The 27,522-nt window shown below is 46.4% G+C and overlaps 1 protein-coding gene across 1 annotated transcript in view; it reads left to right on the top strand.

The window, feature by feature from the left end:
- The first annotated feature begins 350 nt into the window (after positions 1–350).
- Positions 351–27,522, top strand: part of LOC122922573 (vomeronasal type-2 receptor 26-like) — a 54,201-nt gene continuing 27,029 nt past the window's right edge. The window contains exon 1 of the mRNA XM_044273233.1: positions 351–405. Within this exon, the coding sequence (XP_044129168.1) occupies positions 351–405 (55 nt within the window). The remainder of the gene's footprint in view (positions 406–27,522) is intronic.

Here is a 27,522-nt window from a genome sequence, read left to right on the forward strand (position 1 = left end):
GCTCATCCCGGCAGTTGGCCATGCCCCCCCAACATCAGGAGTTTTACTATAGCACAAGTACAAGTTCATGGGTTTTGTGTTCTCCATATATCTCACCAACCATGCTCTCGAGCTAGCTTCTTTAATGGGGTATGCCCTGCCTCACTCTGTTAGTGATTCTATGGAAATCCTCATCCATAGTACAATCACCCATCAAAAAATGATAAAGAGCCAGAAGCACTTCAGACTAGTGATGAGCAAAGTTATGAAAAATTAGATTTGGCTGCTTCGTGGGATTTCACAAAGTAATTAGATTTGTGATGGATTACTTCATCAGGAAGCACATTCCTTTGTATGTAGTGGGCGCTACGATGGGGAACTGTGATTGCGCCATTGCGGCCATCATGATTGAAGACACCACTCGAGGTATCATCATATCATCACTCTGTCCAGGCGCGGCAACATCATCATTTAATATTCATCTCTAAAACTGTCGTGACCACAGCACTCATATAAGCTCTTTTGATGGGTGCTCGTCTTCAGGAGGGATCCCTCTCCACCTCAGAACAATGAATACCTATGTATATGTTATAATCTTCTGGAATAAATATGATTAGATGGTAACCATAGAACAAAATATGCGGCTTAACATTGTACATGTCTGAAAAGAGAACCAGTACTGCTATTTAATTCATAGGATAGGGAAACATTAAGGTAGGGTATCATGATTATATGCTATAAAATTCATATTAGGATACATCAGGTGAGGCATGAGGGTATATAATATAATATCATTTAATATTCATCTCAGATGCCGTGATCTTCTATGAGGGGTACAATGATGGGGGGGGGGGGGCGCAATTGCCGTTCCTCGTCATTGCACCCACTACTTACAAAGAAATGCGATTCGTGACAAACTAATTTGTCAAGTAGCACATTTTTTGGGAAAATTCGGCTAAGCAGTCGAATTAAAATTTACAAAACTTGGCTCATCACTAATTATGATGACTGTGGACAAGTCTAACTCAGTGTTGGAAATAATGAGGCAAAGGGGTGAATTCAAATCGGGTGTACAACTAATTAGAGATGAGGGCAGGAAAGTCGGGGAGAGAGTAAACCAAGCTGAGAAAGGATAAGTGACCTGGAGGTCACGGGGGGTGGTTAAAGACCTTAAAATACTGAAAATGAAGAACGTTTCTCTCACAAAAAAACTTTACTGATATGGAAGATAGGGATAGAAGATTAAATAGATGAACTGGAATACCTGAACAATCAGAAGGCTCGATCTGCATGTTATTTTAAAACTGGATTGTTGAGATGGTGGGACCAGGTAGTCTTTCATACCTAGTGCAAATATCTGTAATCCAGTGGCTCTACTATAACTAGGCACAGTGATGGTGCTCACTTCAGTAGACACGCCCTCGTCTGGAAATAAATAATACGTAGAGAAGAACTGATTGGCACTCAAAATATATGGAATCTCTTGCGTAAGTACAAATAGATTTATTCTGATATAAAATCCTCAAAATATACTAAAAACATATTAATATGGTAATAAAATCCCTAAGAAAATGATAAAAATTTAGAAAAAAGAGGAAAGAAAAAAGGTAAAAAGAACCATATATGGTGTAGTAATTGATGGTCACCACTAGATGTCGATATGGTACCATAGATAATGTTCCTTTAGATTTTGTGGATTGTTAAAGGGAACCTGTCACCGGGATTTTGTGTATAGAGCTGAGGACATGGGTTGCTAGATGGCCGCTAGCACATCCGCAATACCCAGTCCCCATAGCTCTGTGTGCTTTTATGGTGTCAAAAAACTGATTTGATAAAAATGCAAATTAACCTGAGATGAGTCCTGTACGTGAGATGAGTCAGGGACAAGACTCATCTCAGGTTCATTTGCATATGCATCAAATCAGTTTTTTGACACAATAAAAGCACACAGAGCTATGGGGACTGGGTATTGCGGATGTGCTAGCGGCCATCTAGCAACCCATGTCCTCAGCTCTATACACAAAATCCCGGTGACAGGTTCCCTTTAAAGTGTTAGATCATGATTTAAGTTAGTAGTTTTCACATAATACTGATGCAAGTGTTTAGTTGAAGAGAAACTTGCACACCGTTGGTCAGGCTGCACAGCTATTAGGGGTTAACAGGTTAGTATGCAAGATGATATGCCGACTTTGTCGGTAGTTACTTTACCCCCTCCTGTCTGGTGACCTGATCAAGTCGTCGCCTGCTTGAATCGGTGCTAGGTTCTCCGTAGTTGCTTCCCCGCTGTATGGACCAGCCGTGGCGTGTAGATTCCTCAGTTTTCCTTTCCTCCCTCACAGATCCTGGACATAGCCCTGGCCATATTGCACTAGCATATTACCATTTTTAACGACCGTTAGACGGGCGCACTTCTGTCTAAGCGGCCGTTAAAAAGGGTCCCATTGATTGATAGGCTGAATAGCGTTATAACATAGCGACAAAATTATTCAGAACAAATCGAATTTCTTGTGAAAATTCAGGGAAGCTGCCGAATTGAAGTTTTTAAAACTTCGCTCATCTCTACCAGTAATACTAAAGAAGTTGGACTCCACAGACAACTTGTAAAAGTCCTTTCAGTTATTGGGGATCTAGCAAAAATCCTGCGTTTACAGATAAACAGCAATCAGTGTGCCAATGTGTAACTTGGGCCGCCTCAGGCGGGCGGGCGGGCATTTTATTCAGAGGTGAAGGATTTAAAGCAATACTACTCAATTTATTAATAAAAAGAATCTCCAATCTTCATCACATTATTCACAGCTGCAGACAATATCAATGCTGGTGCTGACAGTGTGCTACCTGACATATTCTGAGTCAATGTGTAACACAGTAGTGGTGAACATGCACTACCGCAACAAGGCCAGGTGCTACTGACACTTCCACAGTTCTTTACGTCTGCTTCCCACACCAAGTGTTCATCCACCTCCTCCATGTCTTCCTCAATGGATATCTTCTGCTCCGGAATAAAAACAGGGTCCACATCCACAAACGGCGGCCGTGCAATTTGTGATCCACATCATGGGCACAGCCAGCATGCGTGCATGACCCCTAAACGGAGGAGTTGCCATGCTATCTAGAACTGATGAGCTATCTAGAACTGATGAGCTATCTAGAACTGATGAGCTATCTAGAACTGATGAGCTATCTAGAACTGATGAGCCTTGAATGGAAAATTCACACAGTGGATCAGTTCCTATTGTGCATCAAGCATAAAATTTCTTGCTGGATATTTCCACGTCAAGTACCGGGCAACACAGACAGCAGCAATGGCAGCAACATTGTGACTGTGCAGCATTTGAGGAACGTAGTACATTCTCCCCACGTGATGGATTTGGTGGTCAAATGATGCACCTTAGAAAATGCATACGCACCGCCTAATGAACAGTTTGTCATACCTGGACTGTCCGGCCAATGGCATGATCCATGAACTCATGGGCGTCTGGATCAGGAGTCTGTCATTGATGTACTGTCTTGCTGATAGTGTGGACTGGCTACTTATCAATGGCCCAATGATGCCACTGCTGCTGTCTGCCTGTTAATCACGTTCTACACTGTACTTCTGCAGCTGCTATTACCCCTGCCGCTGCTGCTTCTACTATTCCTACTCATCTACACATCTCCTGCCTTTTCCCTCATGTTCCATACTTTGCTACTGTCATCATTACTGTTGTCACCTCCTGCCCTGTGCATTGTGTTCCATACTGTGCTGCTAACACTATAACCGCTACAGCACATCTCCTGCCTTGTCCTCATGTTCCATACTGTGCTGCTGTTGTAACGCCCCAGAGTTGTGTTACTACACGCCTCTACCCCGCTACGATCTATTAAGAGCTTTTATACTGTCATCTGATGTGATTTTGCTTATGTCCTCCACAAATGTGCATAAACCTATGTTAAATGCAATTGTTCAAGTCATTTTCCTGGTATACCAGCAGGTGGCAGCATCATTGGTAGAGATAGTTTTAATGTTATGGCCGTTCAGAGTGGAAGAATCCTGTTCTATTCTGCCCCCCTGCTGAAGAGAAGTGGATGTTTCCGTCCTTCCTGCAGCAAGGGAGGAAAAAAACTGTTATAACCAGTTCTAGTTGGCCCCTGCATAGGGAAGACAGCGAGGAAAAAGTCTTGGTCTGAGACTTGATCAAATTCCCAGTCTGAGCACCTGCAGCTCAGCTGGATGAAAAGAAAGCACAAAGCCACAGGCAACCTCCAGAGTTCCAGGAAGAAAGTATCCCCTGAGAAACTATCTGTGAGTAAAGTCCAGAGACCTAGGAGAAGCTATTCCTCCTCAGGTAGTCTGTGCCCACAAAGCAGAACGTACAGAAAGTGCAGAAGATTAATTCCTGCCACAGTTACAGAGCTACCAAGCAGACGTCCTATCCTGCAAGCTCCCCACATATCAAGCAGAAGCATTTATTCCTGCCAATGATTGCCAAAACCTGCTGGGACCAAAGACCAAAGCTGTATACAAGTTATCTTCAGTAAAGAAAGGTTTGAACTTCATCTAAAGGTCTGGACATCATTTCTGCTGCAAAATTCCTCTATTACATCTACTATCACTACACACCGTTGAAACAATTATCACCACCCTATAGAGAAATTATAGGCCATCACACCACTCTGGCTATCCTAATCTGGGACGTGCGTTATAACACCTTGGAAGGGCCCTGGGGTAGTACCCTGCGCACGCTGCAATTGGCGTCATGAACAAATATAGAACTTTAAATACCCGCATCCTGGCCAACTGCATAAGTGGCGTCAGCATTACCCCATATCCTGCTCATTGCACTGTCACTATTACTACTACGGCACATCTCCTGCCTTGTCCCTCATGTTCCATACGGTGCTTCTGTCATCATTACATACTTCCTAACTGTCCCGGATCTGGCGGGACAGTCCCGGATTTCAGTCCCGCAGTCCCAGAATGGGGGAGGTATGTCCTATGGAAGCAAAGACAGTTGCCCGTAATGATGAAGCAGAGATCTGTCCGCTCCCTGCTTCATCATTCCTCCCCGTTGTCGACACTCCACACTGCTAATCTGTGCAGGGGGTGGGGCTGGCAGTCAGCTGTGCTCCCCCTCCTCCTACACAGACCAGAAGCTCTGCGTATCCTGCTGCTGCTGGGGAACAAGGTGTGCATGTAGAGTTTATTTTGTTTTACTTACTGTGCAGGGCCACAACTGGGCACAATACTGTGAGGTGGCACGACTGGGCACAGTACTGTGAGGGGTCAGAACTGGGCACAATACTGTGAGGGGTCAGACCTGGGCACAATACTGTGAGGGGGCACAACTGGGCATATTACTGTGAGGGGACACAACTGGGCACAATACTGTGAGGGGACACAACTGGGCACAATACTGTGAGGGGACACAACTGGGCACAATACTGTGAGAGGACACAACTGGGCTGTAATGACCGGCGTCACGCACAGGGAGGGAAAAGGGAAGGCCCTGCCCAAGGGAGAGGGAAAGGTGGTGACCCCTGACTCACCTTGCGGCTGGCACCTGACTGCCCTGACGTCCCTAGATGGGTTTCTCACCCGTACGCCGATCACGTGCCTAAACCCTGGCTTTCCCTAAGATGAGCCCTAGGTAGTGAACGGGTCGGTGGGATCACTAGTCCGCACTACTGACACTAAGAGGAAAACACCAAGGAGAGGACAGACAATACATACAAACATATAATCCCAGGTGGGCGACAACAGCAGACCACAAAGGCTCAACAGGGATCCGGAGGGTAACGTTCTGGAACAACAACCAGGGAACGCAGCAACACAGCTCCATTGGGTCAGTATAGAAGTCCAGGCAGGAAGCTCTATATCTGGCAACCAGAGAAGTGGGAAAGGGGAATATAAGGAGGTTGGGAGTGCTGGACAAGGAACAGCTGAGGAGAAGGAGCTACGGATCCCTGAATGAGCCAAAAAGGGTTGCAAAGCAAACCCAGAAAGCTACCATAAAGAAACAGCCCTATCTTTCTACATAGAGCGCGCAGCCAACTGCTGCGACTTCCTGACCCCGGGTATAACGGAGTCAGGCGTGGTTCTTGACACCCTCGTGACAGTACCCCCCTCTCTTCGAGGGGCCTCCGGACACTCAGGACAAGGTCTCTCAGGATGAGAGGCATGAAAAGCCCGAACTAGCCTGTCGGCTTTTACCTCAGACGCAGGAACTCACATTCTTTCCTCGGGCCCGTAACCTCTCCAATGCACCAGATATTGAAGAGAGCGGTGGACCCGACAAGAATGAACAATTTTGGATATCTGAAACTCTAGATTACCATCCACAACAACAGGAGGGGGTGGCAGCGGTGACGGTTCTAGAGGTGGAACATATTTTTTGAGTAACGACTTATGAAAGACGTTATGGATTTTAAAAGTCTGAGGTAGCTCCAGGCGAAAAGCCACGGGGTTAATGATGGCTACAATTTTGTAAGGGCCAATGAACCTAGGACCCAGTTTCCAAGAGGGAACCTTCAATTTAATATTCCTAGTAGACAACCACACATAGTCATTCACTCCTAGGTCCGGACCTGGCGACCGTCTCTTATCAGCCATGCATTTGTATTTACCTCCCATATTTTTCAAGTTAGCTTGCACCTTCTGCCATACCGATGAAAGAGATGACGAAAACCGTTCCTCTTCGGGAACCCCAGAAGACCCCCCCTCTTTGAAAGTACAGAATTGGGGATGAAAACCATATGCACCAAGAAATGGTGACTTGCCAGTGGATTCCTGATGACGATTATTTATGGCAAACTCAGCTAACGGTAAATATGATGACCACAACTCTTGGTTTTCAGACACAAAACATCTTAGATATGTCTCAAGGTTTTGGTTGGTACACTCAGTCTGTCCATTCGACTGAGGATGTAAAGCTGAGGAAAATGACAAGTGTACCCCCAAACGGGAACAAAAAGCTTTCCAAAATTTTGAAATAAACTGGGTACCCCGATCCGAAACAACATCAGAAGGGACCCCGTGAAGCTTCACGATTTCACTGATGAATACCTGAGCAAGAGTCTTAGCATTAGGTAGTGCGGGTAACACAATGAAGTGTACCATTTTGCTAAACCTGTCCACTACTACCAAAATAACAGTTTTACCCGCAGACAAAAGGTAAGTCAGTGATAAAATCCATTGACAGATGTGTCCATGGCCTATTGGGAATGACAAGTGGCAATAAAGACCCTGCAGGACGTGTATGAGAGACTTTTGCGCGCGCACAAGTAGAACAAGAAGACACAAAATCCATTACATCCTGACGCAACCTTGGCCACCAAAAACGACGAGACAATAGCTCCAAGGTTGCTTTACTACCCGGGTGCCCAGCAAGTGCGAATTATGATGTTCTTTTAATAATTCGAAACGCAGGTTCAGCGGTACAAACAATTTCTCTGAGGGGCAAGAGACCGGGGCATCCCTCTGGTCCTCTAACACCTTCCCCTCCAGAGCAGAGTGTACCGCAGAGACAACCACTCCTCTTTGTAGAATGGGTACCGGATCACTCACATTACCCCCTCCAGGGAAACAACGAGATAGTGCATCAGCCTTGGTATTTTTTGCCCCAGGACGATAGGTAATAACAAAGTTAAACCTGGTAAAAAATAGCGACCACGCTTAGCTGATTCGAGGTACAGAAGGTTTTTGTGGTCCATAATCACAGTGACGGGGTGGATTGCCCCCTCTAAAAAGTGACGCCATTCTTCAAAACGCTAGTGACGCCAATATCAGTTATTTTCTGCTGCAGATAGTTTTTTAGAAAAGAAAGCACAAGGACGCCATTTGCCAGGGGACGGACCCTGAGACAGCACAGCCCCCACTCCCACCTCTGACGCATCGATTTCAACAATAAAAGGCTGGGAGACATCAGGTTGGACTAGTACAGGTGGCGAGGTAAATCTCTCTTTTAGAGAGGAAAAAGCAAATTTAGCGGCGTCAGACCATTTAGAAAAATCAGTCCCCTTCCTAGTCATGTCAGTAAGGGGTTTTACAATAACTGAATAATTTTGAATGAATTTCCTATAGAAATTTGCGAAGCCCAAGAACCGTTGCAGTGCTTTGAGGTTCTCAGGAAGATCCCAATCTAAAATTGCCTGGACCTTCCTAGGATCCATACGGAAACCTGAAGCAGATAATAAATAACCTAGGAATTGTATCTCCTGAACGGCGAAGACACACTTTTCAATTTTAGCATATAATTTATTCGTCCGTAGGACCTGCAGTACTTGTCTGACATGCACCTCATGTGTTTTCAGATCAGACGAATAAATTAAAATATCATCTAGGTATATTACCACAAACCTGCCGATTTGATGACTAAAAATGTCATTAATGAAATGTTGGAAGACAGCAGGAGCATTGGTCAGACCGAAAGGCATGACTTGATTTTCATAATGCCCCTCAGGAGTGTTAAAAGCTGTCATCCACTCATCCCCCTCCTTGATACGAATCAGATTGTAGGCCCCCCTAAGATCAAGTTTGGAGAACTACCTAGCACCCGCAATCTGATTAAACAGGTCAGGAATGAGAGGAAGAAGATATGGGTCTCGGATAGTTATCCGGTTTAGTTCACGAAAATCTAGGCAAGGACGCAGGCCCCCATCTTTCTTTTTAACGAAGAAAAACCCTGCAGCCACGGGTGAAGAAGAAGGTCTGATGTGTCCCTTAGCCAAGCTCGGAGATATAATCTTTCATGGCTTGTCTCTCGGGACCCGAAAGATTATATAACCTGGTCTTGGGTAATTTTGCGCCGGGAATAAGGTTAACCGGGCAATCATAAGGACGGTGAGGAGGTAACTTCTGACAACCCTTTTCAGAAAAAATTTCCTCAAAGTCCGAAACAAATGTAGGTAGGGTAGCTATGGAGGCGACTAAGCAATTGCTATTTAAGCAATTTTCTCTGCAATGCTCACTCCACTCCAATATCTCCCTTGCCTGCCAATCCACCACTGGATTGTGCGCTACCAACCAGGGAAGGCCCAGCACCACCGGAGTGGGAAGCCCCTCCAGAACATAACCTGAAAGCATCTCATTATGGTGGTCCCCTACCCGAAGGTGTAAGTTATGGACAATGTGGGTGAGGTTTCTCTGAGACAGAGGAGCAGAATCAATAGCGAAAATGGGAATAGGTCTCTGTAGCGTACAGAGAGACAAACCCATAGTGTGGGCAAAATGGGCATCTATCAAATTTACTCCTGCTCCACTGTCTAGAAAAAAAGAAATAGTCTCCGTCTTAACGCCAAAAACAACAACCGCTGGCAACACAAATTGCGATGTTGGTATGGAGGAAACATATACCCCCCGGCTGACATCCTCCACACAGCCTGGGGTTAGTAGTTTTCCGACGGTCTTTTGTTTTTGAGGAAAGAAGGACAGACATTAATGAAATGACCCCTCTCCCCACAGAAAAAACAAACCCCACGCCTACGGCGAACCTCAGGAGGATGGACCTGACGAGTAGTTCCTCCTAGCTGCATAGGCTCGTCTAAGTCCGTACAGACTAACTGCTGCTTGGGAGTGGTTACCAATTGCTCCGGGTCTTTCAATCTGTCCCTAAGACGTCTATCTATTCAGATAGAAAGGGACATAACCGCATCAAAGGAAAAGGGGGTCTCATATAATGCAAGCGCATCCTTAACCCTTTCGGATAACCCAGAGCAGAACTGACTCCTGAGAGCCGGGTCGTTCCACTGGGTATCCGTAGCCCACCTACGGCACTCAGAGCAATACTCCTCTACTGGCCGCTCTCCCTGTAGGAGTCTCCGTAATATTGATTCAGCAAGTGCGACTCGGTCAGGGTCGTCATATATGAGACCCAAGGCCCCAAAAAATTAATCCACTGACCGGAGAGCCTGGGAATCAGTGGGTAAAGAGAACGCCCAGGATTGCGGGTCCCCCTGCAGCAGGGAAATAACAACTCCCACCCGCTGTTCTTCATTACCAGAGGAGTAAGGGCGCAGCTTAAAATATAATTTACAGGCCTCACGGAATGTCACAAACTTGTCCCTTCCCCCAGAAAATCTGTCAGGGAGAGGAACCTTGGGTTCCGCAACAACCTGGTTACCTGTAGCAACCGCTGGGCTTGCGGTCAGTTGTAATTGCTGCTGTTGCTGGAGGACCGATGCCTTCAATCCTGCCACCTCCAAAGACAGGCCATGAAATTGCTTTGACAAAGCAGCAATTGGATCCATACTGGATTCTAAGTAGGTAAAAAAAAGTTGTTGTTTTTTTTTTTACCTACACAAAATAAGGGCCAGATATAATGTAATGACCGGCGTCACGCACAGGGAGGGAAAAAGGATAAAGGGAAGGCCCTGCCCAAGGGAGAGGGAAAGGTGGTGACCCCTGACTCACCTTGCGGCTGGCACCTGACTGCCCTGACGTCCCTAGACGGGTTCCTCACCCGTACGCCGATCACGTGCCTAAACCCTGGCTTTCCCTAAGATGAGCCCTAGGTAGTGAACGGGTCGGTGGGATCGCTAGTCCGCACCACTGACACTAAGAGGAAAACACCAAGGAGAGGACAGACAATACAGACAAACATATAATCCCAGGTGGGCGACAACAGCAGACCACAAAGGCCCAACAGTGATCCGGAGGGTAACGTGTGAACTGAGAGCAAGGCAGGTGGTATGACTCTGCAACCAGAAAAGAGTGCGTACGCAGAAGTCAAGATTAAGAAAATTGCATTTACTATCAATTAATAAAAGCAGGTTAACAATAAAACAGTATGAACAATTCAAGTCAAATACTACAACAATTTCCACCTTTGCTGTGTCCGTGTTTGCGGTGCGGACACTAAGGAATAGCAGTCCCAGGAACTATCCCTAACTGACCCTAACTTTCAAGCGGGTGCGCACCCCCCTTATCCCAGTGGTCCAAGTGGACCTCTTACAGTTTGTGGAAGTGCACGATGGGGCCCGATGTCGTCCTTTTCCTTTATAACCAGCGCAGGATCCGCAACAAAGAAGTCCTCCTCAGCAGGCCGGAAAACCAGATGGATATAATCCAGAATTTTACAGTGACTGTCCGGTACCTCGACAGCACTGTGAGTCTCTTTACTGTTTGGGGCAATCCACTCAGCCCAATGTCGCTCCACAGGTTAGCTGCTGCACACAGTCCTTTTTAACTTGGCTTCACTAAATGCACGGTCTCTTTATACTCCATCCGTCTCTAGACTGAAGTTCACACAGCTTGGCTGCACAGGAACGTCCTTTAGTATCTCCACACACGTCTTACACAGCACAGAACTTGCTTTCTATCCAGCCAAGATGGCAGCCGTTATAGTTTCAGTCCCTCTTCCTCATTCTTCCTGCTCACACTGAGGCAGGCTGACATCATAAGGGGCGTGTCACTTCAACACTTAACTTCTGTTTTAAAGAGCCACTACCACATTAATACACTTTCTCTATGGCAAACTTCAATGCAAATTGGTCCTATGCTGCCATCTACTGACCAAACGAATACTGCAGGCATTTACATTTATCTGTATTACTAGAATAGCATTATACATTAAATTTTAACACAGTTTACCAGGATAACGAAACTTAGACACATTACATGACTGTTTCTTACATATTCCCCCCCCCCCCCACACTTTAAGATTGGCAGTCCCTGCCAATGACTGAATATCCAGAGGGCTGTACTCTTATATGTAGAGTGGTAATGTACCGTTGTATGGCAGGCCAAATAAACTCGTCCTGCGCATACCGAACAGGGGGAATGCCAGCATTTGGTCTAGTGGTGCGTCTGAGAACTCTGGGGTACTGTAGCCATAGGCTGAGAAGGACCAGCAGACTCCGCATCATAGGGGGCACAGGCTGGGGGCACACTAGTCACAGGTGGAACATCCTCAGGAGTGGGGATTGGCCAACAATCATCCTCATCATCGTAAGCCCATTCCACACCACCAGTCTCGGACTGTGGGAGCTCGTTGACATTATCAGTTCCATCACAATTTGCTTCTTCAGATTGACACAGGCGCAACATATTTCTGTGAAGTACTCGGACACAATCAGTTCCTTCCTTCTGAACTTCGTACACAGGCCCATTTGCATACTTGCGGGCAACTACACGATATGGCACAGCCTCCCACCTGCTTTCCAATTTTCCTTGAGGCTTCTTGACACGTACCAGCACCAGGTCACCTGGCTGCAATGGTGCCCTTTGCACCGGGGTCTTATCAGGATGAGAATTTTCTTGCAGACGCTGTCGCACCAATCGATGAACTGTCTCAAGTCTCTGCCGGTGTGCTCGCACCCAGGAGGCTGGATCTCTTGGAGGGAACCCATCCACATCATTTAACTGTAACTCTCCGACACTTCGCCCAGACCGTCCAAAGAGGAGAGTATAAGGAGAATACCCCGTTGTAGAATGGACCTGATTGTTATAGGCCCACACCATCTCAGACAAGAACTGAGGCCACTGTAACTTCTTGTCCTCCTCCAAAGTCCGCATCATCTGTAGCAGAGTTCTATTAAATCGTTCGCAGGCTCCGTTTCCTTGGGGATGGTATGGAGTCGTGTGCGACTTCTTTATCCCGTAGATACGTTGAACTTCTTTCATTACATGTCCCTCAAAGCAAGCCCCTTGGTCAGAGTGGATGCGTTGTGGACACCCGTACACTCGGATGAAATCTTGGCATAGGGCTCGAGCTGCTGACTCAGCGGTCTGGTCCTTGGTGGCGGTCACCACCGCAAATTTGGTGAAGTGGTCCACCATTACGAGGCAGTACTGGTGCCCACTGTTGGATGGGCCCACCATTAGGTAGTCTATCATGACGATCTCTAAAGGTTCCTGGGTCACTATGGTTTGCAGGGGAGCTCTTTGTTCTATTGCCTTATGGATCTCACAAGTTTGACATCTATGACATACTTCTTCGACCATTTGACGGAGAGCTGGACAGTAAATCAGTCGCTGTAGCCACCGAAAGGTCTTCTCATGACCAAAATGTCCATTCTTATTATGAGCCTCAAGAGCCAATGATTGAGCCAGTTCACTAGGCACTACAATTTGGTAACAAATGTCGATTTCAGAAGGCAGATATACCTTTCGGCATAGCACTCCATTTTTCATCTCTAACTTTTCCCACTGACTCAGGACTAATAGCATTTCACGGGTCAGTCGTTCTCTTTCCTCTTTACAGGGCTTCTTGCCTTTCTCAACACACTTGATCATTTTCGCCAGCCCCTCATGGGCCTGCTGTATTTGCACCCATTCCTGTAGTGAGGGGCCAAACAAAGGAGCCATTTCGGTCCCTTCCACTGCACACTGCATAGCAGTGACCAAGGCTTGTGAAAATCTGCTGAAGTCAGGCATCTCCACATGCTCCAACTCATGATCCACGTCTCCGCTGGGGGCCTGGGTAGTTACCCTAGAAAGTCCATCGGCATTTTGGTTCTCCGTCTTGGACCGATACTTAATGCGGTAATTGAACTTAGACATTCGGGCTATCCACCTCTGCTCCAAAGCCCCGAGCTTGGCATTTTCCAGGTGAGCCAATGGGTTGTTGTCAGTCAGTACTAAGACTTCAGCTCCGGTCAAATACTCATAGAATTTCTCAGTCATGGCCCATACCAGTGCCAACAGTTCTAACTTGAATGAACTATAATTGTCAGGGTTTCTCTCAGAATCTCGCAAGGATCAGCTGGCATACGCTATGACACGCTCTTGGCCATCCTGGAACTGAGATAGCACCGCTCCGAGACCATACAGGCTTGCATCGGTATATAGCTGGAAGGGCAAGTGGTAATCAGCATACGCCAAGATTGGGGCCGTTGTAAGAGCATCCTTCAATGCCTGGAAGGCGTGTTCCTGTTCAGGGCCCCATTTCACGGACCGGTTCTTCGGACCCCCGGCGGTGCCTCGTAGGAGAGCATTAAGTGGCGCTGCTACTCTAGCAAAGTCCTTAATAAACTGTCGATAGTAGCCGGCTACTCCCAGGAACGCCCTCACTTCTCGCAGGGTAGTCGGTGTCGGCCAGTCTTGAACAGCCGCTATCTTGTCCCTTGACGGCCTCACCCCTTCTCCTGATACACAATGACCCAAGTAATCAATTTCAGATTGGAACAACCAACATTTACTGGGTTTCAGTTTGAGCCCATGTTCCCGCAATCGTTGAAATACTTGTCCCAACTGGCGGAGATGGTCCTCAAAGGTTGCAGAGTACACTATAATGTCATCCAAGTAGATGAGAGTGAATTCAAAGTTGAAGTCACCAAGTGATTTCTCCATCAATCGTTGAAACGTTCCAGGTGCATTTGTCAATCCAAAGGGCATCCGGTTAAATTCGTATAGTCCCATGGGCAAGATAAAGGCTGTCTTTTCCTTATCTTTCTCGGCCATTGACACCTGCCAATACCCACTAGCCAGGTCTAGTGAGGAGAAGTAGCGGGCTCTTCCTAGTGCTGAAAGGGACTCCTCAATCCGAGGTAAGGGGTAGGAATCTCGTACGGTGCAGGTATTCAACTTTCGATAGTCTACGCAAAACCGAATGGACCCATCTTTCTTCCTTACTAGTACCACTGGAGCTGCCCAGGGACTTTGGCTTTCTTGAATGATCCCATTCTGCAGCATCTGGGTCAACAGTTCTTTCACCTCCTGATACATCTGTGGAGGAATTTGTCGGTAGCGCTCTCTGATTGGAGGGGTGTCTCCTGTGGGAATCTCATGGTAGATCCCTGTCGTACATCCAAAATCTTCAGCATGACGTGCAAAGGTTGTGCGGTTTTCCCATAACAGTTCATCTACCTTCCGAATCTGTTCCAGAGAACACAAAGAAGTCTCTATCTTCATCTGTTCTCGAATTGCACCGCCATTCCATTTAGGGGTGGGGTTCTCGCCTTCCCCCATAGACACGGTTACGGCCCATTCACCTCGTTCAGCCGGCCTCAACTGCATCGGGTCGCTTTCCTCACTTCCTCCGGAGTCACATAGAGGTTAGCCAGCAGCCTTCCTGGGGCTAGGTCTACACTCTGATCCTGAGTGTTCACACATCGGAGGGGTACTCTCCCATTGCGGACTACTGCCAAGGAACGGGCTACTAGCGGATCAACACTTCTTCCGGCTGTCGGCAGTGGTTCTATCAACACAGCTATGCCCTCTAATTTCCTACAGGTGCCTACAGGCATGGACACTATCATCTCCCGTCTGGGTGGCAACGTAACTTTTGTATGCAGAGGGACCGAAATTCGAGCAAGAGGACACTGTGCATCTGAACTTTTCTGTAAGCCACATGTTCGGACCAGCCGCTGGAAGGCCGTTTGAGTAGGCCGATGGCTAGTGGTTTCTCTCCAATAACCGTGACCTTTCTTTTCAAAGAGAATCTGATCCAATTCTTTTAACACATTCATCCCCAAGATGACAGGGACCTTTACTTCATGTGACTCCTGTACTACCACAATGCCTTTCTTGCCTAGATCTTGGCCACATAATCTGACATTCATCCAGGCCACTCCCACCACCGGTACTGGTAACTGATTAGCTGCGACCACTCGTATGAATGTATGGGGATCATATTTCACATGTCGCTGAAAATAACGTTCGTAACAGTCTCTACTCAGGGTCGTTACTTGGGAACCCGTGTCAATCATCCCGGTAACCGGAATACCTTCCAATTCCATCTGTATGATGGGACTTGCAGCGATCAGATCCTCTTCAGGGCATTCTCCTCTCATAATCTCCTTCTCAGTTTCCCCTACTGCCCGCCCTACTGCAGCAGGGCATTTCAGTTTAACGGCGGTCTCTCATAAGCTTGTCGCTGCTCTGGACATCTAGCAGCAATGTGGCCCACGCGTCCACACTCCCAGCAGCGTACTTCCCGTCGCTCTGGCCATCGGTTTGGGCCCCTTCGGTAAGCCCCATCGTTCTCTCCTGAGAGTTGTACTACATTATTGGGACCCCTTCGGTAGGTCCTATCCTCATCCCTCCAGTAGGGTTGTGGGTGATGCTGACCTTCTTGGTATGAACGGCCCACCCCTTCGTCTCTAGTTTTCTGGAGGCCTGCAATTCTCATAGAATTCTCATTACAATTGGTTTGTAGGTGTTCCATTTGCTCTTGCAATTTCTGCATTACTGTAAGTATCTCTTTAACTGTCCCTTTTTCCACTGTTTCTGGGCCAGAGCTAGCCCCCTGCGACAATGTAACTCCAACTGCGGTCTGAGGCTTCTGAACCATACTATTGGCACGTGAGATGGCCTCCACCTGTACGTCATGAAATTTAGCATCAGTCTCCCGTCGTATAAAGTCCTGCATAGCAACAGTCAAACTGCCATCACGGATCCCCAGGACAAACTGGTCACGGAGTGTCCGATCAGGGTTACAGAAGGCTGGTGAGCCCCCTCTTTCCTTCCCTTGAATATCTCGGAGCAGTTCTTGTAGGGCATTTGCATACTGAGGGAGACTTTCATTCTCCTTTTGTACCCTCTGAAAGAACCGTACCTGCAGGGACCCCAGCAATGCGGTTTCTCCATAAATAGTTTCTAGAATCTGGACAACTTGCTCAAATGTCTGTCTTTGTTCAAATGGCCGCAATATCACTGTAGTGTTAGCATCTCCTTGTAACGTCAATATGGCTAGCTCTACTAGTACTTCTGGTGCGGTCTGGTACATGCGCTGTACCATTCGTATCTGTTCTGCCCACACACTCACAGACATATTATTGCCATCAAACTTTGCTAACTGACTCATTACAGCCCCTGCTGGCATTCTTCCTCCAGCACCATCCCTCCTAATGGGTGCGTCGCCGTCCATTCTGGTAGGCGGATCCTGCCGACTACGCCAATTTGTGAACCGAGAGCAAGGCAGGTGGTATGACTCCGCAACCAGAAAAGAGTGCGTACGCAGAAGTCAAGATTAAGAAAATTGCATTTACTATCAATTAATAAAAGCAGGTTAACAATAAAACAGTATGAACAATTCAAGTCAAATACTACAACAATTTCCACCTTTGCTGTGTCCGTGTTTGCGGTGCGGACACTAAGGAATAGCAGTCCCAGGAACTATCCCTAACTGACCCTAACTTTCAAGCGGGTGCGCACCCCCCTTATCCCAGTGGTCCAAGTGGACCTCTTACAGTTTGTGGAAGTGCACGATGGGGCCCGATGTCGTCCTTTTCCTTTATAACCAGCGCAGGATCCGCAACAAAGAAGTCCTCCTCAGCAGGCCGGAAAACCAGATGGATATAATCAAGAATTTTACAGTGACTGTCCGGTACCTCGACAGCACTGCGAGTCTCTTTACTGTTTGGGGCAATCCACTCAGCCCAATGTCGCTCCACAGGTTAGCTGCTGCACACAGTCCTTTTTAACTTGGCTTCACTAAATGCACGGTCTCTTTATACTCCATCCGTCTCTAGACTGAAGTTCACACAGCTTGGCTGCACAGGAACGTCCTTTAGTATCTCCACACACGTCTTACACAGCACAGAACTTGCTTTCTATCCAGCCAAGATGGCAGCCGTTATAGTTTCAGTCCCTCTTCCTCATTCTTCCTGCTCACACTGAGGCAGGCTGACATCATAAGGGGCGTGTCACTTCAACACTTAACTGCTGTTTTAAAGAGCCACTACCACATTAATACACTTCCTCTATGGCAAACTTCAATGCAAATTGGTCCTATGCTGCCATCTACTGACCAAACGAATACTGCAGGCATTTACATTTATCTGTATTACTAGAATAGCATTATACATTAAATTTTAACACAGTTTACCAGGATAACGAAACTTAGACACATTACATGACTGTTTCTTACAAACGTTCTGGAACAACAACCAGGGAACGCAGCAACACATCTCCAGTGGGTCAGTATAGAAGTCCATGCAGGAAGCTCTATATCTGGCAACCAGAGAAGTGGGAGAGGGGAATATAAGGAGGTTGGGAGTGCTGGACAAGGAACAGCTGAGGAGAAGGAGCTACGGATCCCTGAATGAGCCAAAAAGGGTTGCAAAGCAAACCCAGAAAGCTACCATAAGGAAACAGCCCAATCTTACATAGAGCGCGCAGCCAACCGCTGCGACTTCCTGACCCCGGGTATAATGGAGTCAGGCGTGGTTCTTGACACCCTCGTGACATGGGCACAATACTGTGAGGGGACACAACTGGGCATATTCATGGTTTACTTATAGGATAGGGGGTGTCCATGTGCTGAAACGTCTCAATTGGCTGTCCTGTCACACCTGATTGATGTGTCATTGGTCAAAGTTCGGCGCTATGCAAAAAATATGGCGCGTAAAAATATAGCATTTTCGCATTTTCGGCGAATCGTGAGCAAGCAAAGTTTGCTGCGAAAAGACCGCCGGGTGAAACACAAGGCCATCTCTACGCCCTAGTAAATATGCCTGCTTGGCTGATATTAGGTATAAGAGCCCAGGGCCAGCAACACTGCAGCAGGGCGTTTCTCCTAGCAACCAGGAGAATGACCGCTGCAGGAAGGATGGGAAAAGGAGTGCAGCAAAGGTCAGACAGATGCTGGTGGTAGGGGACCCTATTAGGAGGACAGACAGGGTCATCTGTCGCCGAGATCGTGAATGCCGAACAGTGTGTTGTCTTCCGGGTGCTCGGATTTGGCATATTGCGGATCGGTTTGACAGATTGCTGGGTGGGGCTGGGGAAGCCCCGACGATCATGGTACACATAGGCACCAATGACAAAGTCAGAGGGAGATGGAAGGTCCTTAAAAATTATTTTAGGGAACTAGGAGAGAAGCTCAAGTCCCAGACCCCCAAGGTAGTGTTTTTAGAAATACTACCAGTGCCACGAGCATCACCAGAGGGACAACAGGAGCTTAGGGAGTTAAATAAGTGGCTCAGAAACTAGTGCAGGAAGGAAGGGTTTGGGTTCAATGAGAACTGGGCCGACTTCGTGGTCGGTTACAGGCTCTACAGTAGGGACGGGCTGCACCTCAATGGGGAGGGTACAACTGCCCTGGTGGAAAAATGGTAAGATGGCTCGAGGAGCTTTTAAACTAGGATCTGGGGAGAGGGTGGGGGGTCATACTAATAAGGGGTAGATAGAGAGTGGGATATAGAAGGGGATTTAGTGGGGGCTGGGGTTACTGAGGAAAGTAGGGAGAAGACTGGGCAGAACTATACACTGATGAAAATTAGAACTGCTGGTAACAAGAACCTGTTACATACAAACATCAACCAAGGTAAACCAAAATCCCAGATATTCACTTTACAGGTAAAAGTAATTTAAAATGTATTTTCACAAATGCAAGAAGTTTAGCAAAATGGGGGAACTGGAGGCTATGGTACTACAAGAACACATAGATGTAGTTGGTGTGGCTGAGACATGGTTGGACTCTTCACATGACTGGGCTGTTAAAATTGAGGGTTTTACACTATTTAGGAAAGACCGGGTCAATAGAAAAGGTGGTGGTGTGTGCCTGTATGTGAGGAGTGATCTGAAGACAAGTGCGAAAGAGGCAATTGTGGGTGCGGATGGTGAGACTGTAGAAACCTTATGGGTGGAAGTTCAAAGGAATATAAACACAAAAAGAATAATACTTTGTGTAATCGATAGACCCCCTAACATCACAGAGGAGATAGAAACGCAACTATATAACCAAATAGCCGTACCAAGGTGATTGTGTTTGGAGGCTCACCCGCTAGTGAAGGTGGATCTGGGTGCTCTAGACGTGTCTGTTTCACCCAATCAGAAGAACAAATTTATGTAGTGTAAAATGCTAGTCAGGCACTCGCATCATTCATGCACCAGAGAGCAAAAGAGCACGTTAACTGATATAATTTAAATAAATGTATTTTATTGACTCTATAAAAAATGCATGCAAAAAATTCTAAATAACTAAACCTCTAGGTTAATAAAAAAAAATATAAAAAATGATGCAGTCTCTTTGTTAACCACTAGATGGCAGTCTTTCAGACTCTAATACTTTCTATGCAGCACGTGTAATTGCGTCTGTTCTCCACCAGATGGTGGTATTCTTCAATAGGCATGTGTTGTTGTTAAGTACTCTCTATGTATCAAAGGTTATTGCATCTATTCACCACCAGATGGTGTTGTTCGTCGGTACGCACGTGCGGCTGGTGAGTGTTTGTTAGTTGGTGTCTGTTGGTTATCACACAGTATTTGCAATTATGAGTACAAGTCAGTAAATCTTATCACAGCAAACAGACTCTTGTTATTTCATATGAAGTTATCGATTTCAGTCCACATATTGTTTGATCATTTATATGGGAATGAGTGTGGTAAGGTGCAAACGCTCAATCCAGTATATTTACATACTGTGTATCAGTTTGGTATTTAACAGTCGGCTAGCGTGGCGTCCCACGTGCCTAACAGATATAACTCATAAGGTACCTTATTTTCCCCATAGATGTTGGGTCCCACTGCCGCCTTTTCTTCCGTCTTGTTCACCGCTTCCCACTGTAGTAGCGTTGTACAGCGTGTCACGAGGTCACTGATTGTTAGGACTCTTCCTAGACAGATAGTTTCCTCACGCCTTTGTATATTACTGTGTGGGGGACAGTGCGGAGATTCCTGGATGTATCCAGTTGTTGGCAGGGGTTAATCTTGGGTATATGTTCAGATTTGTGAGCAGGTCTTATCACCAGACGCGTTTCGAAGTGTCACACTACTTCCTCAGTGGTTGCCTGCTTTCATTTCCTCTCACCTTTTTATATCCGGTAATGAGTCAAAAAAGTCTAATGGATCCAAAATCCGTTCCAGGTTTTCCCATCTGGTTAACAATAATTTAAAGCCATCTGTGGTAAAAGAATACTTAGGGCACAGGGCAAGAAGAAACTAAAACAATCTAAAGAAGCACTTACGATTAGGGTTGAGTGAACCCAAACTGTAAAGTTCGGGTTCGTACCGAACTTTAGGATTTTTGGACCCCGGACCCGAACCCGAACATTTCAGTAAAAGTTCGGGTTCGGTGTTCGGCGATTTCTCTGCGCTTTTTGAAAGGCTGCAGAGCAGCCAATCAACAAGCGTTTAACTGTCTGACCTTAGAAACCATCACAGCCATGCCTACTAACTGCATGGCTGTGATTGGCCAGAGCAGCATGTGACCCGGGCTCTATATAAGCTGGAGTCACATAGCGCTGCACGTCACTCTGCTGTTACAAGTGTAGGAGAGGATGCGGCTGGTGATTTCAGGGTAAGAATAGGAGAGAATCTAACTCAGCGATCTACATAGAAATAGTTGTGTGGGTGTAGAGCACAATCTTTTTACCCTACCCTAAGCCCATTGACATAAAAAAATAACTTTTATCCGTCTGTTAGGTGGGTGGCGGCGACACCAGCACTGTATCTAAACTTTTGGGAACTTTGCAAAGAAATCTTTAAACACTTCAACCCCGCTAGCTAAAACCCCCTTAATGACCAGGCCACTTTTTACACTTCTGCACTACACTACTTTCACCGTTTATCGCTCGGTCATGCAACTTACCACCCAAATGAATTTTACCTCCTCTTCTTCTCACTAATAGAGCTTTCATTTGGTGGTATTTCATTGCTGCTGACATTTTAACTTTTTTGGTTATTAATCAAAATGTAATGATTTTTTTGCAAAAAAATGTCATTTTTCACTTTCAGCTGTAAAATTTAGCAAAAAAAACGACATCCATATATAAATTTTTCGCTAAATTTATTGTTCTACATGTCTTTGATAAAAAAAATAATGTTTGGGCAAAAAAAAAAATGGTTTGGGTAAAAGTTATAGCGTTTACACACTATGGTACAAAAATGTGAATTTCCGCTTTTTGAAGCAGCTCTGACTTTCTGAGCACCTGTCATGTCTCCTGAGGTTCTACAATGCCCAAACAGTAGAAAAACACCACAAATGACCCCATTTCGGAAAGTAGACACCCTAAGGTATTCGCTAATGGGAATAGTGAGTTCATAGAACTTTTTATTTTTTGTCACAAGTTAGCGGAAAATGATGATTTCTTTCTTTTTTTTTTCTTACAAAGTCTCATATTCCACTAACTTGCGACAAAAATAAAAAATTCTAGGAACTCGCCATGCCTCTCACGGAATACCTTGGGGTGTCTTCTTTCCAAAATGGGGTCACTTGTGGCGTAGTTATACTGCCCTGGCAATTTAGGGGCCCAAATGTGTGAGAAGTCCTTTGCAATCAAAATGTGTAAAAAATGGCCTGCAAAATCCGAAAGGTGCACTTTGGAATATGTGCCCCTTTGCCCACCTTGGCTGCAAAAAAGTGTCACACATCTGGTATCGCTGTACTCAGGAGAAGTTGGGGAATGTGTTTTGGGGTGTCATTTTACATATACCCATGCTGGGTGAGATAAATATCTTGGTCAAATGCCAACTTTGTAAAAAAATTGGAAAAGTTGTCTTTTGCCAAGATATTTCTCTCACCCAGCATGGTTATATGTAAAATGGCACCCCAAAACACATTCCCCAACTTCTCCTGAGTACGGCGATACCAGATGTGTCACACTTTTTTGCAGCCAAGATGGGCAAAGGGGCACATATTCCAAAGTGAACCTTTCGGATTTTGCAGGCCATTTTTTACACATTTTGATTGCAAAGTACTTCTCACACATTTGGGCCCCTAAATTGCCAGGGCAGTATAACTACGCCACAAATGACCCCATTTTGGAAAGAAGACACCCCAAGGTATTCCGTGAGGGGCACGGCGAGTTCCTAGAATTTTTTATTTTTTGTCACAAGTTAGCGGAAAATTATGATTTTTTTTTTTTCTTTTTTCCTTACAAAGTCTCATATTCCACTAACTTGCGACAAAAAAAAAAAAATTCTAGGAACTCGCCGTGCCCCTCACGGAATACCTTGGGGTATCTTCTTTCCAAAATGGGGTCACTTGTGGCGTAGTTATACTGCCCTGGCAATTTAGGGGCCCAAATGTGTGAGAAGTACTTTGCAATCAAAATCTGTAAAAAATGACCGGTGAAATCCGAAAGGTGCACTTTGGAATGTGGGTCCCTTTGCCCACCTAGGCAAAAAAGTGTCACACATCTGGTATCGCCGTACTCAGGAGAAGTTGGGGAATGTGTTTTGGGGTGTTCTTTTACATATAACCATGCTGGGTGAGAGAAATATCTTGGCAAAAGACAACTTTTCCCATTTCTTTATACAAAGTTGGCATTTGACCAAGATGTTTATCTCACCCAGCATGGGTATATGTAAAATGACACCCCGAAACACATTCCCCAACTTCTCCTGAGTACGGCAATACCACATGTGTGACACTTTTTTACAGCCTAGATGCGCAAAGGTGCCCAAATTCCTTTTAGGAGGGCATTTTTAGACATTTGGATTCCAGACTTCTTCTCACGCTTTAGGGCCCCTAAAAAGCCAGGGCAGTATAAATACCCCACATGTGACCCCACTTTGGAAAGAAGACACCCCAAGGTATTCAATGAGGGGCCTGGCGAGTGCATAGAATTTATTTTTTTGGGCATAAGTTAGCGGAAATTGATTTTATTTTTTTTCTCACAAAGTCTCACTTTCCGCTAACTTGGGACAAAAATTTAAATCTTTCATGGACTCAATATGCCCCTCAGCAAATACCTTGGGGTGTCTTCTTTCCAAAATGGGGTTAGTTGTGGGGTGTTTGTACTGCCCTGGCATTTGAGGGTCTCCGCAGTCATTACATGTATGGCCAGCATTAGGAGTTTCTGCTATTCTCCTTATATTGAGCATACAGGTAATGAGATTTTTTTTTCCGTTCAGCCTCTGGGCTGAAAGAAAAAAATGAACGGCACAGATTTCTTCATTCGCATCGATCAATGTGGATGAAAAAATCTCTGCCAAAAAAAAAAAAGGAGGAGAAAGGCGTCTGCTAGGACATAGGAGCTCCGCCCAACATCCATACCCACTTAGCTCGTATGCCCTGGCAAACCAGATTTCTCCATTCACATCAATCGATGTGGATGAATAAATCATTGCCGGGAATTATAATTTTTTTTTTTAATATACAAAGTGTTTGCCAAAGCATAGGAACGCCGCCTCCTCCTCAGCTCGTATGCCTTGGCAAACGTATCTGTTACTGCAGAGTAGAAATCTCGTCTTGCAGCGCCGCATACACCGACTTGCGTGTAATCTGACAGCAGCGCAATGCTTCTGTCAGAATGCACATCAGTGCTGCAGCTAGTCGATCGGTTGGTCCACCTGGAAGGTAAAAAAAAAATAAAAAAGAAAAAACCAGGCCGCAACGCAATAATTTTATTAACTTTGGAACAGAACATATAAACTTTAACTTTTTGAACTAAACATTAACCTTTTTGCTTACTGGTGTTTTTTTTTTTTGTTTTTTACCTTTATAGAACAAACCTCTCCTTCCCCATGGGTCAATGTGCAAAGCGCAAATCGCCCAAAGATGTGGCGAAGTGCGTTATGCACTTTGTCCCAGGTGAAAGGAGACGTTTGCAGCAGCTGTGTGAGTGAATGGGCCCCAATAGCCCTGTGTGCCTGTCCTGGTGAGATGATCCCTAAGCTAAGTGTACCTGTGTGTGGTACTTCCGGAAACACTCCCCTAAGCATAGGGCAGGGTGGTCAGGACAGTCAGGACAGAAATAGCGGGTGTCACGCCTTATTCCACTCCTGCTACAGACACAACATCTTTTTTCGGGGTGACGGTTGGGTTGAGGTACCAGCAACGACATTGGGGAAATGTCGCTCGTGTAGACGGCTAACTACACTGGTGGATGGGGCCACGGAACCTCCTGGGTACAGGAGGTTCTCGATGATCTCTTCCTGAAATTTGAGGAAGGATCGTGTTCTCCCAGCCTTACTGTAGAGAACAAAACTATTATACAGAGCCAATTGAATTAAATATACAGACACCTTCTTATACCAGCGTCTGGTTCTGCGGGAAACTAAATACGGAGACAACATCTGGTCATTGAAGTCCACCCCTCCCATGTGAAGGTTATAGTCGTGGACTGAGAGGGGCTTTTCAATGACACGGGTTGCTCGCTCAATTTGTATTGTCGTGTCTGCGTGAATGGAGGAGAGCATGTAAACGTCACGCTTGTCTCTCCATTTCACCGCGAGCAGTTCTTCGTTACACAGTGCGGCCCTCTGCCCCCTTGCAAGACGGGTGCTAACGAGCCGTTGGGGGAAGCCCGCGCGACTAGTTCGCGCGGTACCACAGGCGCCAATCCGTTCTAGAAACAAATGCCTAAAGAGGGCCACACTTGTGTAGAAATTGTCCACATAAAGATGGTACCCCTTGCCGAATAAGGGTGACACCAAGTCCCAGACTATCTTCCCACTGCTCCCCAGGTAGTCAGGGCAACCGACCGGCTCCAGGGTCTGATCTTTTCCCTCATAGACACGAAATTTGTGGGTATAGCCTGTGGCCCTTTCACAGAGCTTATACAATTTGACCCCATACCGGGCGCGCTTGCTTGGGATGTATTGTTTGAAGCCAAGGCGCCCGGTAAAATGTATCAGGGACTCGTCTACGCAGATGTTTTGCTCTGGGGTATACAAATCTGCAAATTTCAGGTTGAAATGGTCTATGAGGGGCCGAATTTTGTGGAGCCGGTCAAAAGCAGGGTGGCCTCTGGGACGGGAGGTGTTATCACTAAAGTGCAGGAAACGCAGGATGGTCTCAAATCGTGTCCTGGACATAGCAGCAGAGAATATGGGCATGTGATGAATTGGGTTCATGGACCAATATGACCGCAATTCATGCTTTTTAGTTAGACCCATGTTGAGGAGAAGGCCCAAAAAAAATTAATTTCGGAAACTTGGACTGGTTTCCACCGGAAAGGCTGGGCATAAAAGCTTCCCGGGTTAGCGGTGATAAATTGTGTGGCATACCTGTTTGTTTCTGCCACAACTAAGTCTAAGAGCTCCGCAGTCAAGAACAGCTCAAAAAATCCCAGGGCCGAACTGATCTGAGCTGTCTCAACCCGAACTCCAGACTGGGCGGTGAAAGGGGGAACTACAGGTGCGGCTGAAGTTGGGGACTGCCAATCAGGGTTTGCCAGCACCTCAGGGATTCTAGGGGCTCTACGGGCACGTCTTTGCGGTGGCTGCGACGGGGTCACTACTGCACGTGCCACCGTACCAGCTTCAACTGCCCTTCTGGTGCTCGCTACTTCACCATGTTCTACGGCAGTGCTGGTACTAGGTCCAGGAAGGGCTGCGCTGCTGGTGTATGCCTCACCACGTAATCCGACAGCACCAGCCCCACTCTGCTGCTCTTGAAGCGGATCCTGCGCAACCTGCGGTCTAGCGACACGGGGCCGGGTACGCCTGGTGCTATCAGGGACCTCAGCCTCCTCGTCCGAACTTTGGGTCAGAGAGCCACTGCTTTCTACAGGTTCGTATTCTGACCCGCTAGATTCATCAGATGAGGGTTCCCATTCCTCATCCGACTGGGTCAGAAGCCTGTAGGCCTCTTCAGAAGAATACCCCCTGTTTGACATTTGGGCAACTAAATTTAGGGGTATTCCCTGAGACTACCCAAGAAATCAAAAGCAAGCCTGTCTTACAAATGGGAGGCTAGCGAAGTACCGGAGGCCGCTGCGGTTGATAAAAAATATCAAAACTGATTTTTTTATCGCCGCAACGCGTGTAAAGTGAATGTACAGTGATAAAAAAAAAAAAAACTTTTGTCACTGCGGTGGGGCGGGCGTGGGTGAACGCACGTGTGGGCGACCGATCAGGCCTGATCGGGCAAACACTGTGTTTTGGGTGGAGGGCGAACTAAAGTGACACTAATACAATTATAGATCTGACCGTGATCAGTTTTGATCACTTCCAGATACTATAAAAGTACAAATGCTGATTAGCGATACGCTAATCAGCGAATAACGGACTGCGGTGCGGTGGGCTGGGCGCTAACTGATCGCTAACTACCTAACCAAGGGACCTAAACTATACCTAAAACCTAACGGTCAATACCAGTGAAAAAAAAAAGTGACAGTTTGCACTGATCACTTTTTTCCTTTCACTAGTGATTGACAGGGGCGATCAAAGGGGTGATCAAAGGGTTAATTGGGGTTCAGGGGGGTGATCTGGGGCTAGTATGAGGTGTTTGGTGTACTCACTGTGTAGCCTGCTCCTCTGCTGGATCCAACCGACGAAAAGAACCAGCAGAGGAGCAGGCAGCCATATAACAGATCATATTTACAAATATGATCTGCTATCTGGCTTGTCATTGTTTTTTTTAAAAATCAGCAACCTGCCAGCCGCGATCATTGGCTGGCAGGTTGATGACGAAATACTCCTTGACGAAATGCCGGCCCGCGATGCGCATGCGCGGGCCGGCTGTGACCGAAATCTCGCATCTCGCGAGATGACGCACGGATGCGTCCAGGAGGAATAAATCAACCACCTCCCGGACGCATCCGTGCGTACAGCGGTCGAGTGACGCCCCTTTGGGAGCCTTACTGGCTCATTTGCATACCAAATAAGCTGGATTTTCTGAGGATAAAAACATCTATTGCTGGAACAAAGGCACATCTTAAAATAAGGTACTATTAGGCCATGGCTTTACTTCAATAGCAATTATCCTTGTGACAGATTTCCTTTAAAGCTGACCT

The sequence above is a fragment of the Bufo gargarizans genome, unplaced genomic scaffold (assembly GCF_014858855.1).
Source record: "Bufo gargarizans isolate SCDJY-AF-19 unplaced genomic scaffold, ASM1485885v1 fragScaff_scaffold_486_pilon, whole genome shotgun sequence".
NCBI classification, from domain to species: Eukaryota; Metazoa; Chordata; class Amphibia; order Anura; family Bufonidae; genus Bufo; species Bufo gargarizans.